We start from the raw sequence: 14,092 nt of genomic DNA, 5'->3' as shown, positions 1-14,092 counted from the left end.
GGGGGGCTCAATGTGGAGGGGTCCCAAGGGTGGGCTCAATGCAGGGGGGGCTGGGGTGGGGGGCTTGGTCAGGGTGGATGGAGATATCGGGGTTCTTGGTGTGGGGCGGTCCCAGGGTGGGGGTCTTGGCACAGGGTGGATAGGTGTCCTGGGGGGGCTTGGGGTGCAGGGGGTCCCAGGGTGGGGGGCTCAGTACAGGGGATCCCAGGGGGTTGGTGTGGGGTGGTCCTGGGGGGGGTCAGTGCAGGGTGGATGGGGACATTGGGGTTCTCGGTCTGGGGAGTCAGTGTGGGGGGATCCCAAGGTGGGGGTCTTGGTGCAGCATGGGTGGGGATATTGGGGTTCTCAGTCCAGGAGGGGGGGTCAGTGCAGGGTGGATGGGGATATCGGGGTTCTCGGTATGGGGTGGATGGGGATATCGGGGTTCTTGGTGTGGGGGGCTTGGTGCAGGGTGGACGGCGGTTCCAGCAGGGGGTCGGTGCGGGGGGCTTGGTGGATAGGGGTCCTGGGGGGGGGGCTCGGTGCGGCGGCTCCCGGGCCAGGGCCCATCCGGCCGGCGCGGGCGGGTCTCAGCGCTGCCCCCGGCGGCCCAGGCCGGCAGCGCAGCCCGGCTGCGGCCCCCTCCTCCCGGCGCGGCTCCCGCCCCGCCGCAGGCCGCAGCCCATCATGGCGGCGCTGCACACCAAGGCCGGGGGCCCCCCCCAGATCCCCGACACCCGCCGGGAGCTGGCCGAGCTGGTGAAGCGCAAGCAGGAGCTGGCGGTGAGGGGCAGGGAGCGCGGCGGCCCCCTCCCGCCCCGCTGCCGCCCGCGCTACGAGAGGCCGCGGGCCGAGGGGCGGCTAGGCCGCGCTCCCCCCCCGCCCCCGCCCTCCCGGCAGCGCCCCGGGTCGAGCTGGGTCCGCAGCCCCGCCGCGGGGCGAGGGGGCCTCTGGGGAATGGGGCTAGAGAGCACTGGGGGGCAGTGAGGGTCGGGGTGGGGGATGGGAGGCATGAGGATTGGGGTGCACCGGCTCTGGGGGGCAGTGAGGGTCGGGGTGGGGGATGGGGAGCATGGGCTCTGGGGGGCAGTGGGGGTCGGAGTGCACCGGCTCTGGGGGGCAGTGAGGATTGGGGTGGGGGATGGGGTGCATGGGCTCGGGGGGGCAGTGGGGGTCGGAGTGCACCGGCTCTGGGGGGCAGTGAGGATTGGGGTGGGGGATGGGGTGCATGGGCTCGGGGGGGCAGTGAGGATTGGGGTGTGGGGTGGGGTGCACCAGCTCTGGGGGGCAGTGAGGATGGGGGAATCGGGGGGGGGATTGGGAAACGGGGGAGGGATAGAGAAGGCACATTGGAGAGTAGCGGTATTGGGGGGGTACCGTTTCCATGGCAACAGGCACAAATCTACAGTCATCTCTTGCATCCTCTCCCCTCCCCCTTTTCCATCTGTTCCCACCCCTCCCTGCCTGCTCCCTTGCAGCAGGCGTAAACTGTGAGATCTGGGGGAGCTGACCCACGTCCAGAGCTCTGCAGACTCCTGGGAGTCCCTTGGCTATAGCCAGCAATGGTACCCGTGGGTCATTGACCAGCTTTGGGGATGTGCTGGCATTAGCCTCTTCTTGTTTTGTTCTGTGCTTCTTATACCAGGAGACACTAGCGAATTTGGAGAGGCAGATCTATGCTTTTGAGGGCAGCTACTTAGAGGACACCCAGATGTACGGCAACATCATCCGTGGCTGGGACCGCTACCTGACAAACCAGAAGTGAGTGGAGAGAGGTGACTTTTCTGGGTGCCCTGGTTCAGGGGATAGTAGTTTCACTCTGGCATGTAACAATTGGGCTTTTCTTTTTGTAATATGTTTCCATCCCAGTCCTGAGGTTCTGGCTTCTAAACAGCTTTGATAAGCAGAACTTTAAAAAAAAACAAAAACAGATTGGGATGGTCGCTGAGGTTAGCTAATACACAGGGCATTGTTTCTCTTAAGATACCTTGTTTGTGGACCAGTTGAAACTACATCAGCAACTGAAACTTCTCTGTGCACTTGTATCTAAACCCCCTCTTCCCAGCACCAAAGGGAGCCATATGGGTACTGGGGACTTGTGGAACTCCCCACGTCTCCATATGTTTTCAGGGGACACAGCATGTAGCAGTCATGATTTCTCTTCCGATAACAGTAAAGACATGGGTGCAGGGCATTCCCAGGGATTAGTGGCTGGTCCATTAGGGACTTTTGTACAGTGTCCTTGCGCTGCAGTGTCTGTCCTGCCTTGTCCTAACCTGCAGGCTATGCCTTGTGTAGGTAGGTAAGGGAACAGAACACCATCTGACATGGTGACTGAGTATTTGCAATGAGACCATGCTGTGTATTTCAGAAACTCGAACAGCAAAAACGACCGAAGGAACCGGAAATTTAAAGAAGCTGAACGACTCTTCAGCAAATCTTCGGTCACCTCAGCAGCAGTGAGTACAGTGCTTGTGACCTGACAGCGTGCAATGCCAACTTAAGTCCTGAGCTTCCTGGGCAAAACTGCCTGGCCTTTGCCCATGAACACTGGGATGGACAAATCTGAGCTGAACAGATCATATATTGTGCGCTGTACCCTCTGTCATTTCTCTCTCTTCTTCTTTCTTCCAGGTTGTGCTGAGTTGTTCTTCATGGAGTTTCCTTCAGTTGTTCACTTTGTACCTAACAAGGGGATAATAGCCTGTTTATTCTGTTGTCTTTGGCCTCATTGAGAGGAAACCCCTGATCTCTCCCTGTTCTTAGGACTAGTCCCCTGGGCATAGTTTGTGCCCTTTCAATGGCTGTGTTGATCTGTCTTCACTCACAAGCATCTCCAAGCTTTCTTCCACACTCCCATAAAATTCACACCTGCCACAATGCCCAAATGCCTCTGAGAGGAGGGAGCGGGTGACAGACCAGTCAAGAAACTTCTGTGCCTCACAATCCTATTCCTGCCTTCATTGTCATTCTCCCTCCTCTTCCTTTTTGGTTTTAATGCCCTCTCCTGTCATGACATGCTGAGTTTAGACTGCAAGTTCTTTGGAGCAGAGACCAAAGAACCACCTCTTGTTCTGTGAGAGGCCTTGCATGTTTTTGAGAGCTTGAAAAAAATAAAGAATGGGAATCTGTCTTTATTAATGCGCCTTCTGATTTTCTAGGCAGTCAGTGCATTGGCCGGTGTTCAGGACCAGCTCATTGAAAAGCGTAAGCTACTTCTTCTTTCCTCTCACCATCTGACTAACTTGGAATGAAGCAAACTGCTTCCTGAGGAATTGGGTCACATGTCAGTTCTCTTCACCCACAGGCACCGGCTTCTAATTTTCCCTGGGGGTGCTCAACCTCCGTGCAGCCCCAGTCCCGATCCAAACTCCACCTCTTCCCCCAAGACCCCACCCCGGCCTCTTCCCCGCCTCTTTCCGCCCCCTCCCCTGAGCATGCCCCATCCCTGCTCCTCCCTCTGCCTCCCAGCGCCTCCTGCACACCACGGAGCTGTTCCTCAGTGTGCAGGAGGCACGGGGAGGGAGAGGGAGGAGTTGATCAGTGCGGGCTGCCTGCGGGCAGGGGTTGGGTGGAGAGGGGGAGTTTGTCTGCTGGTGGGTGCTAAGCATCTGCTAATTTTTTTCCGTGGGTGCTCCAGCCCTGAAGCACCCATGGAGTCAGCGCCTACGCTTCTCCCCTTACCACGTGCGTGACCGAGGGTAATTATGGTCCTGTTAGAGAGTTCCCCTTCCAGCACTGTTTTACTGGTCCTTGTGATTCCCTGTCGGTTAGGTGTGTTGCTTTTCACACCCCAGCAATTGTGTTGCTCTAAATAAGGTCACATTGTACTCTTACAAGTGTATACATTAAAATTAAAATGTAGACCTCTCTTTTAGCAATGGCATTATCTTTTGTGTCTGCTTGAGTTGCTGTCTGCAAGTGAAGTGGGTTTGGTATTTTTAGGAGATGAGGCTCTGGGGGTTGGAGCTCTGGCATTTTTTTTCCCCTGCCATTAAATGGTAAGTAATTGTCAGTGGATCTGAGTGCTTGCCACACAGAGCCCCTGGCATCTGTCACAAGGTTCACACAAGTTTACATCTTCCCTCCTGAGTTAGCACAGCCTCTAACTGTTCGGCTTTGATGCAGAGGTTGAGTTTTACATGCACTAACTTTTAATCCACAATAAAATGGATTATTGGCACAACTAGGTGCAGTGCCAGCTTTCTGCCTTTGGGGCTGAGAATTTTTGTTTTTATGGCTTTGTTTCTTGGGTGCTTAAGGGCATTGTGTGGCATATACTATAGAAATACTAAATTATGCAGTAAATACATTTTTACTGGGGTGGTTCCTGAATCAGGTGTTGATTTAATTGGATTTGATTCTAGCATGCATCAGTTTCTAAGGGGGTAACTTGCCATACCGAGGAAATGCTGCTTAGTCACGCTTAGTGACCTTTTTCTGTGCTATATACTGAAGACTTTAAGCTGCCCTCCATGTGGCTTCCATATGCGGTTTGCAGCTCTACTCAGGATTTGGCTTCAGCGCTTTCTTATTGTTAGTGCGAAAGGATTCACCGGAGCTGAACTGCTGGAAAGTTACAGCTGTGCTCTTCTGGGTTTGTTGTGTTCTAGGCGAGCCAGGTAGTGGGACAGAGAGTGATACTTCTCCAGACTTTCACAATCAGGAGAATGAGCCCAACCAGGAGGATACTGAAGAGCTGGATGGGTCTGTGCAGGGAGTGAAACCCCAGAAAGCCGCTTCTTCCACCTCCTCGGGGAGTCACCACAGCAGCCACAAAAAACGGAAGAACAAAAATCGACACAGGTTAGTGGGGCCAGCTGCACTCACCACGTCCTCTGAACAGCTGGTTGTTGCCAAAATGGCTTTATTGCCTGAAAGTAGCCAAATGTATTAGAGCAATGAGCAGTTCAGACCACTGGTTAGTTGGGGTCATTAAGCTCAAATGACAATCTGATTTCTCTCTTCATGTTAACCGGCAAGTCACTGAATCAAATTTATGACATTCATTGGGTGACATCAGACAACCTATCTGGCCCCCCTCCCATAATCTCCGGGAGGGACAAGAGTGGGAGGCATTTAGAAACACTTGGGCTAGTGGACTGAGCAGGGTACTGGATGGCAAGAGCTCCTGATTTCTAATCCCGGCTCTGATAAGATACCTGTGTGGCCTTGGGACAGCACCCCTCCATTTTCTGTGCCATTTCAATTTCTCAGTCTGTAAAGCAGAATAATACTGGCCTCGCTCCCAGGGGGAGAGGTTACAATCCAGTCCCCTTGGTGCCTGCATCTTGTTCTCTGGAACTGAGTGAGGTAGGGACGTTGGCATATCTGTTTGGGGACGAGGATCAGGAAGTGTTTTGGGAATCCAGTGATTATAAAAGTCCTGGAAATCCTGGATATTTTTATCCAAATTTTGATTCCAAGCCATTTTTGTTGTAATTTGGCTCCAGATTGAGCCTTTGTTCCATGTGGTGTTCTGGAGCTGCCTTGCTTTTCACGTTCATTTGAACGCAGTTGGAAGGAAGCTGGCTTCACAGCCATATAAGAAGTAGTAAAGATCTCACAGCCTTCACTTGGTTGCCCTTGGGTGGCCAATTCTGAAATCGGTGGCTTTAGAGATAGCCTATTAGAGACCGTACGTGTGAGGTCACACCACATGGATAATGCCATTTTTCTCTACAAAATGTGTCCTCCGCACAATGTGATCTCATACGTATGGTGCATGCAAAGTCACTCTGTGCGGAGGATGCCATTTTGTAGAGCAAAATGGTGTCCTTCAGGCTTCATGACCTCACATGCGCCATAAATGTGAGGACACACTGCAGAGCAAAATGGCATCTTCCACACACTAGGGATCGCTGCTGCCCCATCTGCTGGTGGCGCAACCCCATTTGGGGTCACAACCCACAGTTTGGGAATTGCTGGGTTATGGGCAGGTATTTTGCCTGAGTACTACACTGAATACTTTTAACTCACTTTTTAAAGTTGACTGGATTTTGTAGTGTCAGTGTCTCTTTAATTCTTAGATCCAGGATTTCCTTCCTGTTATAATCTTAAAATTTAAAAATGTTTGCTCACTTATATCTCCTTTTAGTTCCTCATGAGCTAGGAATCATGAAGTAGTTTAGAAAGACTTTTTTGGATTTTCCTGTAGGTAGCTAGAAACAATTTCCGAAGTAACAATAATTTAAGAACATGAGACCGGCCATACTGGATCAGACCCAATGATCCATCTAGCCCAGTGTGCTGTCTTCTGACAGTGACCTGGTGCCTGATGCTTCAGAAGGAATGGACAGAACAGGGCAATTATCGAGTGATCCATCCCTGTTGTCCAGTCCTAGTTTCTGATAGTCAGAGATTTAGGGACACCCAGAGCGTAGGGTTGCATTCCTGATCATCTTGGCTAATAGCAAAGGATGGACCTATCCTCTATGAACTTATCTATACTTTTGGCTTCACAGCATCCTCTGGCAATGAGTTCCACGTGTTTGTTTTAAACCTGCTGCCTATTAATTTCATTGGGTGACCACTGGTTCTTGTGTTATATGAAGGGGTAAATAACATTATAAGTTTCTCGCAATATAAGAGGAAAGGGACATCTTGTAAAACTAATAGACAGCACATTTAAAACTGCCCAAAGGAACTAGTTTTGAAACAAAGCATACTTAACCTGTGGAACTCACATCTATGCGATATCTTTGAGACCAAGGCATAGTAAGATTCAGATTGCCCCCGTAAATGCTTACTGCTATGAGAAAGTTCACAGTTACATTGACACACTGATAAAAGCTTTATAAACTTTCATGCTTCAGAGCATAAGCCAACCACTAGTGACAGGCGTTAGAAAGAAACTCCCCCTCTGGGCCAGTTATTCTGTTATGGGGTTTCTTGTACCTTCCTCTGAAGCAGCTGATTCTGACTACTGTTGGAAGCAGGACATTGAACAAGATGGAAGCCTGATCTGATCTGGTATGGCAGTCCCTATGATCCTAGAATGTAAAGCAGAGAGAGAAATCTAAATACACCTCCACCCCAATATAACACAAATTCAGATATAACGCGGTAAAGCAGTGCACCAGGGATGCGGGGCTCCGCACTCTGGTGGATCAAAGCAAGTTCGATATAACGTGGTTTCACCTATAACGCGGTAAGATTTTTTGGCTCCCGAGGACAGCGTTATATTGAGGTAGAGGTGTAATACAAAGTCACTTACAATTAATTGACTGTTGTTCTAAAATGCCTTAGTGTGGCCAGTTACTGAATCTGACAAGACTAACTGTATTTGATACAGCTCTGTGACGTTAAAACTGACTGTTCTTACTAACTACTTCCTCAAATCCTTCCAGCAAAGGAAAATTTCCAGGCACCGACCAGGAACATGAAGCTAGTCATCAGAAATTAATGATGTAACTCTAGGTGCTTTGAAATGAAATATAGTGGGAAATGCTCTTCGGACACAGACACCTGCTTGTTTGCCCATTTCTCCTGACTGTCCTGAGATGAAAGTATTGTACAAGAAATCTTGAAACTCTGTCACTGGGGCTGCCCTCTGACTGCAAATCCTGATTCAAGGCTCTCCCAGTTGTTTGCATAAGCCGAGTGCTGACTGAAGCATTGGGGGCCACTGGAATGGGCTGTCTTCAGGCATGGTTGACACTGCTTGCAAAGTAGTCCAAGCTTTCCTATGTTATACCTCACCAGCTCTGCCAGCAGTGCTGGTCCGGCGTGGCTGAATATCCAGCTCTCATGTCTGGCATCCGTACACTGTGAACCAGGTGAAAGATGTTGGCCATTGCTCATGGGGCCCTTAGTTCCACTCTGCTGTGCAAGTGCCAGGGATACCATTACCTACCAGCATGCCCCATATTCAGCTACTTGCATCAGCTGAGGAATAGCTCACATTCAGCAGGAATGCTGCTTCCTCTTAGAAGTTCATTTGCAACAAGGCTACTAAGTTAGGACTTAACATGACATTTTAATGGTATTAACTTCCCTCTTTCTAACAAACACAGTTGTTGGCTTCCAGGAGGAGCTCTCTGGAAACAGAGCACCATGGTGGGTGTGCGTGTGGGGGGGGGGGGGTGGATGCTAGAGTCCGCTGATGGGAGTGTAACTGGTAACTAGATTCAAGCAATTCACAATGTTTTCTTTTTAGGTTTATAAGTGAAAAGTGTGTGCGTGCGTGCGTGCGTGCGCTCGTGTGCATGCAACCATATTTGAATGCAAAATTGCTAGATATTTCTATGACAGCCTCCATCTAGCTGCCTGAACCAACTTCTTTGCTTCTGCCCTAATAATCTGGAGAGAGCCTCTGCTTTCTGAGTGCCCCCTTGGTTGTCTTTGCGTGCATAGAAAGTTCTGTCTCTGTCTGGGAGCTAACGTGCAACTCCAAGTAGCTGATGGCTTCCTTCTCTGCATATAAAAATACCTTCATAAACCACTCTTCCTCTGTTTAACGTCTCATTTCCCAGCAATCCACTTGGGGAGGGGGGCTCTGCACTGCCGAGTCCGGAGTGCTTTTTTGTGCCAAATTCTGGTAAATAAATAAATAACATATTCTATATAAAATAAGAACTTTATGGCATTTGGACATTGGCTTTATTTTTTTCAATAATCTCGCTAGGGTGGCTAATCAACCTATTTATTGAATTAATTAGTATATTAATGGCTATTGCTTTCTTCCTTTCAAATGCTGCCCCTCAGCCCGCCTGGCATGTTTGATTATGACTTTGAGTAAGTTTGACTTGAATTAGTACTTGTGCTGTCTTGTTAGTGTGTAGACACCGATGTGCCTTTCTGAGACCTTTCTAACCCGTAGTTTATCTGTTTAATTGTAGGTATGTATATTAGGTTAGGCTGGGAAGGTTTTTTAAAAAACAGAAAAACATGATGGAGGTAACATTTTATTTAATAACTTCAGCAAAATTCAATCAACTTTACTCTTCTGCCTCTTTATTTCGTTTTTAAGTAGAGAAACTTTATCTTAATAGTTAAAAACTGATTTCTGGCTTTGCTTCCTAAAGAGATTAGTGGCGTAAATTTGGATATTTCCCTCTGGAGAAATGTAATAAAGCCAATCCCCTTGATTTTATAATACCTGTTGTCTCAAAATCCTCTCTCTCTCTGTATATTTCAAGTAAGTAACTATTACCACTATGTCTGAATAATTGCCTGTGGCATAGTTACACCTATCTCTAACAAATTAACATAGAGCATGCATTTTAATCCCATTTTTGCACGCTGCATAACTTCCCTGTGATTTTATTATGAACCTTTGATAACTGTTTCTCTGATTGAGTGGGTGGATTATGCATTTCGGCAAGGTGTAAAGAGTCTGCTCTCATTGATGTTGTTGGTCCTTGCCCAGTAATGTTGGGACAATGATTCGGCTCGGCCGATTCGGAGAACGTGGGTTGAATTAACCAAATAGCCTTTGTTGTAGCCTGTGCCATATGCTGTAGCTGGTTCTTGGAACCCCTATTGAAGTGTAATGTATTGAAATGGACATTTCTTTTATCTTTCCCATCACAGGATTGATCTCAAGTTAAACAAAAAGCCACGAGCTGTAAGTATCAGTCCTCCTGTGTCACTATTTTTATTGTTAGTCTGTACTCTGAGGTTGCAGGCTAATCCCCAGCACTCTAGAGTCTGCGTCCTTCATGGTTTATGCTCTTATATTTTCATGGTGGGGGAATAGTTGGTGTGAAATGAGCAATTTCCTTCTGGATTTATCATAGCTAGATTTATCCGTTGCTTGTTACCAGATGTTGGTGACAATTGAGAGCCCCATATATTTTACTCAAGAAAAATGGTTTCACACCCTTTCTAGCTGTGATTGTTGATCGAGTCAATTGAAAACTGTTGGTGATGTAGCTCTGAGTTGAAGATTTTGATGTGCGGATGAGGGTGTTCAGCTACAATAAAATTCTCTTCTCTCTGTTTGCCTGCAAGGAATGATGTGTGCGCGTCACGTGGCTGCGTGTGAAAGCTGAGTTTCCCAGCTCTGAGAGCAGAGTTGTACTTTGGGGGATATTAATGTTCTGCCCTTTCCCCTATCTGCAGGACTACTAGACTCATCGGTGCCGAAGCTTCCTGGATCTAGGCCCCCACATTGAGTCCACACTAAGAAAAACATCAGTCGACTGAATGAGCACAGTGGGCAGCTCTCCCACCGAGTGTCTGCACATAGGAGTAGTTCACTCAAAAGTACTAAAGCGTGTGGGGGGGGTAATAGTTTTGTTTGGCTACATTGGACCATGTACTTTGTGTCATTTAAAATCACCTGAAATGCAGGAGGACCAAGCTGTGGTGTCACCAATCTCTGGTTCCCGAGTGCGACATTCTTCCCCCACAGCTGGCAACACTCACCCTGCAATCAGCTGGTTTTGCTGCTGCCATCACCATTGTCTGTAATAACCATTGAGAGATGTCGTTGTTTCATTTTATACCGGAATGGGGGCGTGGCTCCATGTGTCCCATGCAGGTTGTAAATCTGTTAGGTTATTTTTTTTGATACTGATATTTTGTTTGGTTGGTTTTTTTAAAGCAAACTGTACAGTTGACAAATTGGCTTTTGATTTTTCTTTCTTAAATCTGATTAGGCTGTTCATTTTGCAGAACGATCCACTTGAATTCTTACCTTAGTAGAGAAGAAAGTGGCTCACCCTTTTCCTTTATCTTTGATTTTAACACTTCCCCTCCGGTTTGTTCGGGGCACGGTTGGAGCTCAAAGCCGTCTTGCTCTTAAAGGTTGGGTGGATTCTCTTTTTAATACAAACGTCTGTCATTTGTATATAAAACAATAAAAGTCACGTTTGTCTCTCTTCTCGTGTCTTGCTTTGCAGCTGGAGATGTTTCTATGTTTTGTTTGTTCTAAGCCACTCAAGAATTTCCATCATTCTTCTCCATTTAGTCTGTGAGGTTTTCCTGAATTCCTCTACTTTCAGATATTGTGTATTTATGCGGCTCCATGAGCTTCTTAAGAATTGTCTCCTTCACTCCTCCTTGTATACACACAACAGTGGTGACTGTGAAGGGAGCCAGGAGCTAGCCTCCGAATGTGCTAACTATTCACGACTCACAACTAGAGAGATCTTGGGCAGAAGTGACCACTTGCTGACGTTGCAGGAATACCTCTTGGTAATGGGTAAGCAGCTGGGACTGTTCTCAGAACCAGTGCGGCCACACGCAGGGATGAGTGTCCTATCTAGGGTCAGGAACATGGTACTGCCTTTTCCTGTGGACAGAGCTTTGAGTACCACTCGCCGGTGTTACCTGGGGCCAAGTGGGGTTTTAGCATCTTTGTTCTCATGTTACAGTCTCTGGAAGGGAGTTGTGCCCACTTGCTTAAACCTCTCCAAAGCCCTGGCCTTGAGGTTTTGGTTACTCAGCCTGGGTGGCATGGAAGACCCACAACAGCTTTTCCTGTGCTAATTCCCCTTATCCTGGCCCAAAGCAGGGATTGCAGAAAGGCATGAACTTGGTAGAGAATCTTTGGTGAACCTTTTCTGACCTCTGAAAAACTCCGGCCTCTCCCAGCCAGCGTCTGTGGGAAGGATGTGATGGACATACAAAGAGAGACACTGCAGGGCACTGTGCTGGAATGGAAGCTGTGCTGGTAGTAACAGCAGGGTGTAGTCATCTGTCCACTCTGTGCTCTGGCTGGTGGATATGTACTTATATCACTTATAGCTCCGTAGACACTTATGCAGAAGGAGATTTGTACTGAAATGATCATAAAGGGGGGCGATGTTAATGCAGAGCCATCAGCAAAGAGGTAGGGGTTGGTATTTTGGGGCTGGGGCCTGGGCTTTGAATCTGTGGGAGGTGATGACTTTCAGCAAATAGTCAACTCTCTCCTTTCTCAAGAGGCCTGTGCTCCCCACCACCCCAGCTCCTGAATCTCTTTGTTCCAATGCAAACTGTGGTGCCCCACTCAGCTCAGCAACAGGGGCAGAGAACTCAGACTGGGCCAGGAGCCCTGTGATAGCAGGGCAGGGCAGGGCATGGGAGGATAGCTTTGTACCTGTGCAAACTGAACTGCAACCCCATGCAATGTGGTTTTCATTCTCTTTAACAATAGTGTAGCCAACAGAGATGTGACCACCCATCAGTCCTGGGCTCAACCCCGCCTGGCTGCAGAGATGTTTTGGTTCTAGAGCTGAAGCCCTGGTGCCCTTTCTAATATGAAATGTGTAGAGTGAAATTACCTCCTGGAGCTGCTCGCTCCTCCCCGGCCTTCTGGGCAGTTGCTGGCGTTTTGACTCACTTTTTATCCCAGTGTGTGTGGGGTGCCAAAGGCATGTAGGGGAGCAGAAATCCCCTGCCCTCGGCAGGTTCGACAGTCTGAGCTGTAGCCATATCTGTCCCTGTAAAGAAAAAAAGGCAAAGCTCCCTCCTCGACAAGCGATGTTTTTTCCCCAGCCTCTGACATTTCAGGAGTCACCTCAGTGACTGGAGTGTGCAAATGAAATGGCAAATACTTTGCTCACAGTCAAAGCAAATCTGGTTATATTAATATCCCACAGCTCCCTTTCAGGCCATATTGAATTATGGCAGCACTGTAACCATTTAGACACAGGAGAAATGAAACGAGCAGGCCCGCTCTCATTCCCGAGGGCTTGCTCTGCCACAGGGACTCGTTTCCACATCTGATTGTCAGAGTAAGAGCCAACACTGTGACCTTCACTTCACTAGCAGCCTCCCAGCTGTGTATTCAGCGTGGAAAGCAGACAAGATGCTATTTAATGTCAATTAACCAAACACCAGTTAATTTCTAGGGTTAGGAAAGGAGCGGTCAGAAATTGACCATGTCCTCCTGAACCTGGAACTTCTGCTCTTCCCTCTGTGTGCTTTTTTTCTAATGAACAGAAATTATTAAATGCAAACATTTTGGAGCTGTGGAAGAATAGAACCCAGGAGTGCTGTCCCTAGCCCTGTGCGTTGATTGCATATGCCCACAGGGCTGTGTATGTAGGCAGTGTTGTATACATGCTAATGAAGAAGGCATTGAGGAGAAGGACACACCCTTTCCTGGCAGCAGACCCACTCCTCCCCATTGCACAGGGCACGGGCTGGTAGAGGAGAAACTCCTCATAGACACAACAGGGGGAGCAGGGAAAATCCACTAATTCCCTTCATTGCCGTGGTCACCGAGAGGATTAGCCAGGAGTTTATCAGTCCCAAGCAGGTGGCCTAGCAACAGCCAGGAGCTTGTAAACAGCGGAGAGAGAGCAGCAGATCTGGTCACCGCCTTCCCTAGCCCTTTCGGCTCCTTGTAAAGAGCGAGACTCTTCCGTCGAGTGTTTCACTCCAGGCCCAGCACTTCCCAACTCCTGCAGCTCTGGTGCCCTGAAGGCAGGTAGGGGATGGGGTGGTGCTGGCACCTGCCCTCTTCTGTACGCACCATTCTATACAGGAGCCTAGTTGTCTGGGTTAAAGGGCGTTGCAGCCTCTGCAGGGAATAGTTCATGTGTGGCTGTAATTAAAGGATCATAGAAATGTGGGGCTGGAAGTGACCTCAAGAGGTTATCAAATCCTGCTCTTTGGCAGGACCAAGTAAACCCAGACCATCCCTGACAGGTGTTTGTCCAACCTGGTCTTTAAAACTTCCAATGACGGGGATTCCACCACCTCCCTTGGAAGCCTGTTCCAGAGCTGAACTGTCCTTAGAGGTTAGGAAAAGTTTCTAACAATAGCTCCCTTGCTGCAGATTAAGCCTATTACTTCTTGTCCTATCGTCAGTGGCCATGGAGAGCAATTGATCACCGTCCTCTTTTTAACAGCCCTTAACATATTGGAAGCCTGTTCTCAGGTTGCCCCTCAGTCTTTTCTCAAGACTAAATGGGCCCTTTTTTTTTTTTAACCTTTCCTCCCATGTCAGGTTTTCTAAACCTTTGATCATTTTTGTTGTTCCCTTCTGAACTCTTTGGCTGCGTGTTTCCTAAAGTGTAGCACCCCGAGCCAGACACAGGACTCCAGCTGAGGCCCCAGGACGGACAATGCCCTCCCGGGTCTTACATGCAGCGCTGCAGTTAACACCCCCCCCCCCAACGCCATTAGCCTCTTTGGAAGCTGCCTGCAGCACACGGTTGAGGGAACAATCAAGCGA

The 14,092-nt window shown here is 48.8% G+C and overlaps 1 protein-coding gene across 3 annotated transcripts; it reads left to right on the top strand.

Moving 5' to 3' along the window:
- The first annotated feature begins 609 nt into the window (after positions 1 to 609).
- MEAF6 (MYST/Esa1 associated factor 6) lies at positions 610 to 10,805 on the top strand. Of its 3 annotated transcripts, XR_006575115.1 has the most exons (8): positions 610 to 762; positions 1,625 to 1,740; positions 2,351 to 2,438; positions 3,141 to 3,186; positions 4,593 to 4,785; positions 8,820 to 8,877; positions 9,514 to 9,547; positions 10,045 to 10,805. XR_006575115.1 is itself a non-coding variant. In XM_044997997.1 (7 exons), exons 1-7 carry the CDS (start codon positions 667 to 669, stop codon positions 10,051 to 10,053), a joined length of 582 nt encoding a protein of 193 aa, XP_044853932.1. In that variant the 5' UTR covers positions 610 to 666; the 3' UTR covers positions 10,054 to 10,805. The 3 variants fall into 3 exon arrangements, 2 of the variants coding, with proteins under 2 accessions (XP_044853932.1, XP_044853933.1); XM_044997997.1 differs by lacking the exon at positions 8,820 to 8,877; XM_044997998.1 differs by lacking the exons at positions 8,820 to 8,877; positions 9,514 to 9,547; positions 10,045 to 10,805 and adding an exon at positions 8,686 to 8,734.
- Positions 10,806 to 14,092: the final 3,287 nt, after the last annotated feature.

Source organism: Mauremys mutica, chromosome 23 (assembly GCF_020497125.1).
Source record: "Mauremys mutica isolate MM-2020 ecotype Southern chromosome 23, ASM2049712v1, whole genome shotgun sequence".
Lineage (NCBI taxonomy): Eukaryota > Metazoa > Chordata > Testudines > Geoemydidae > Mauremys > Mauremys mutica.
Note: the sequence above shows the minus strand (reverse complement) of the source record. Positions and strands in the feature narration are given on the sequence as shown.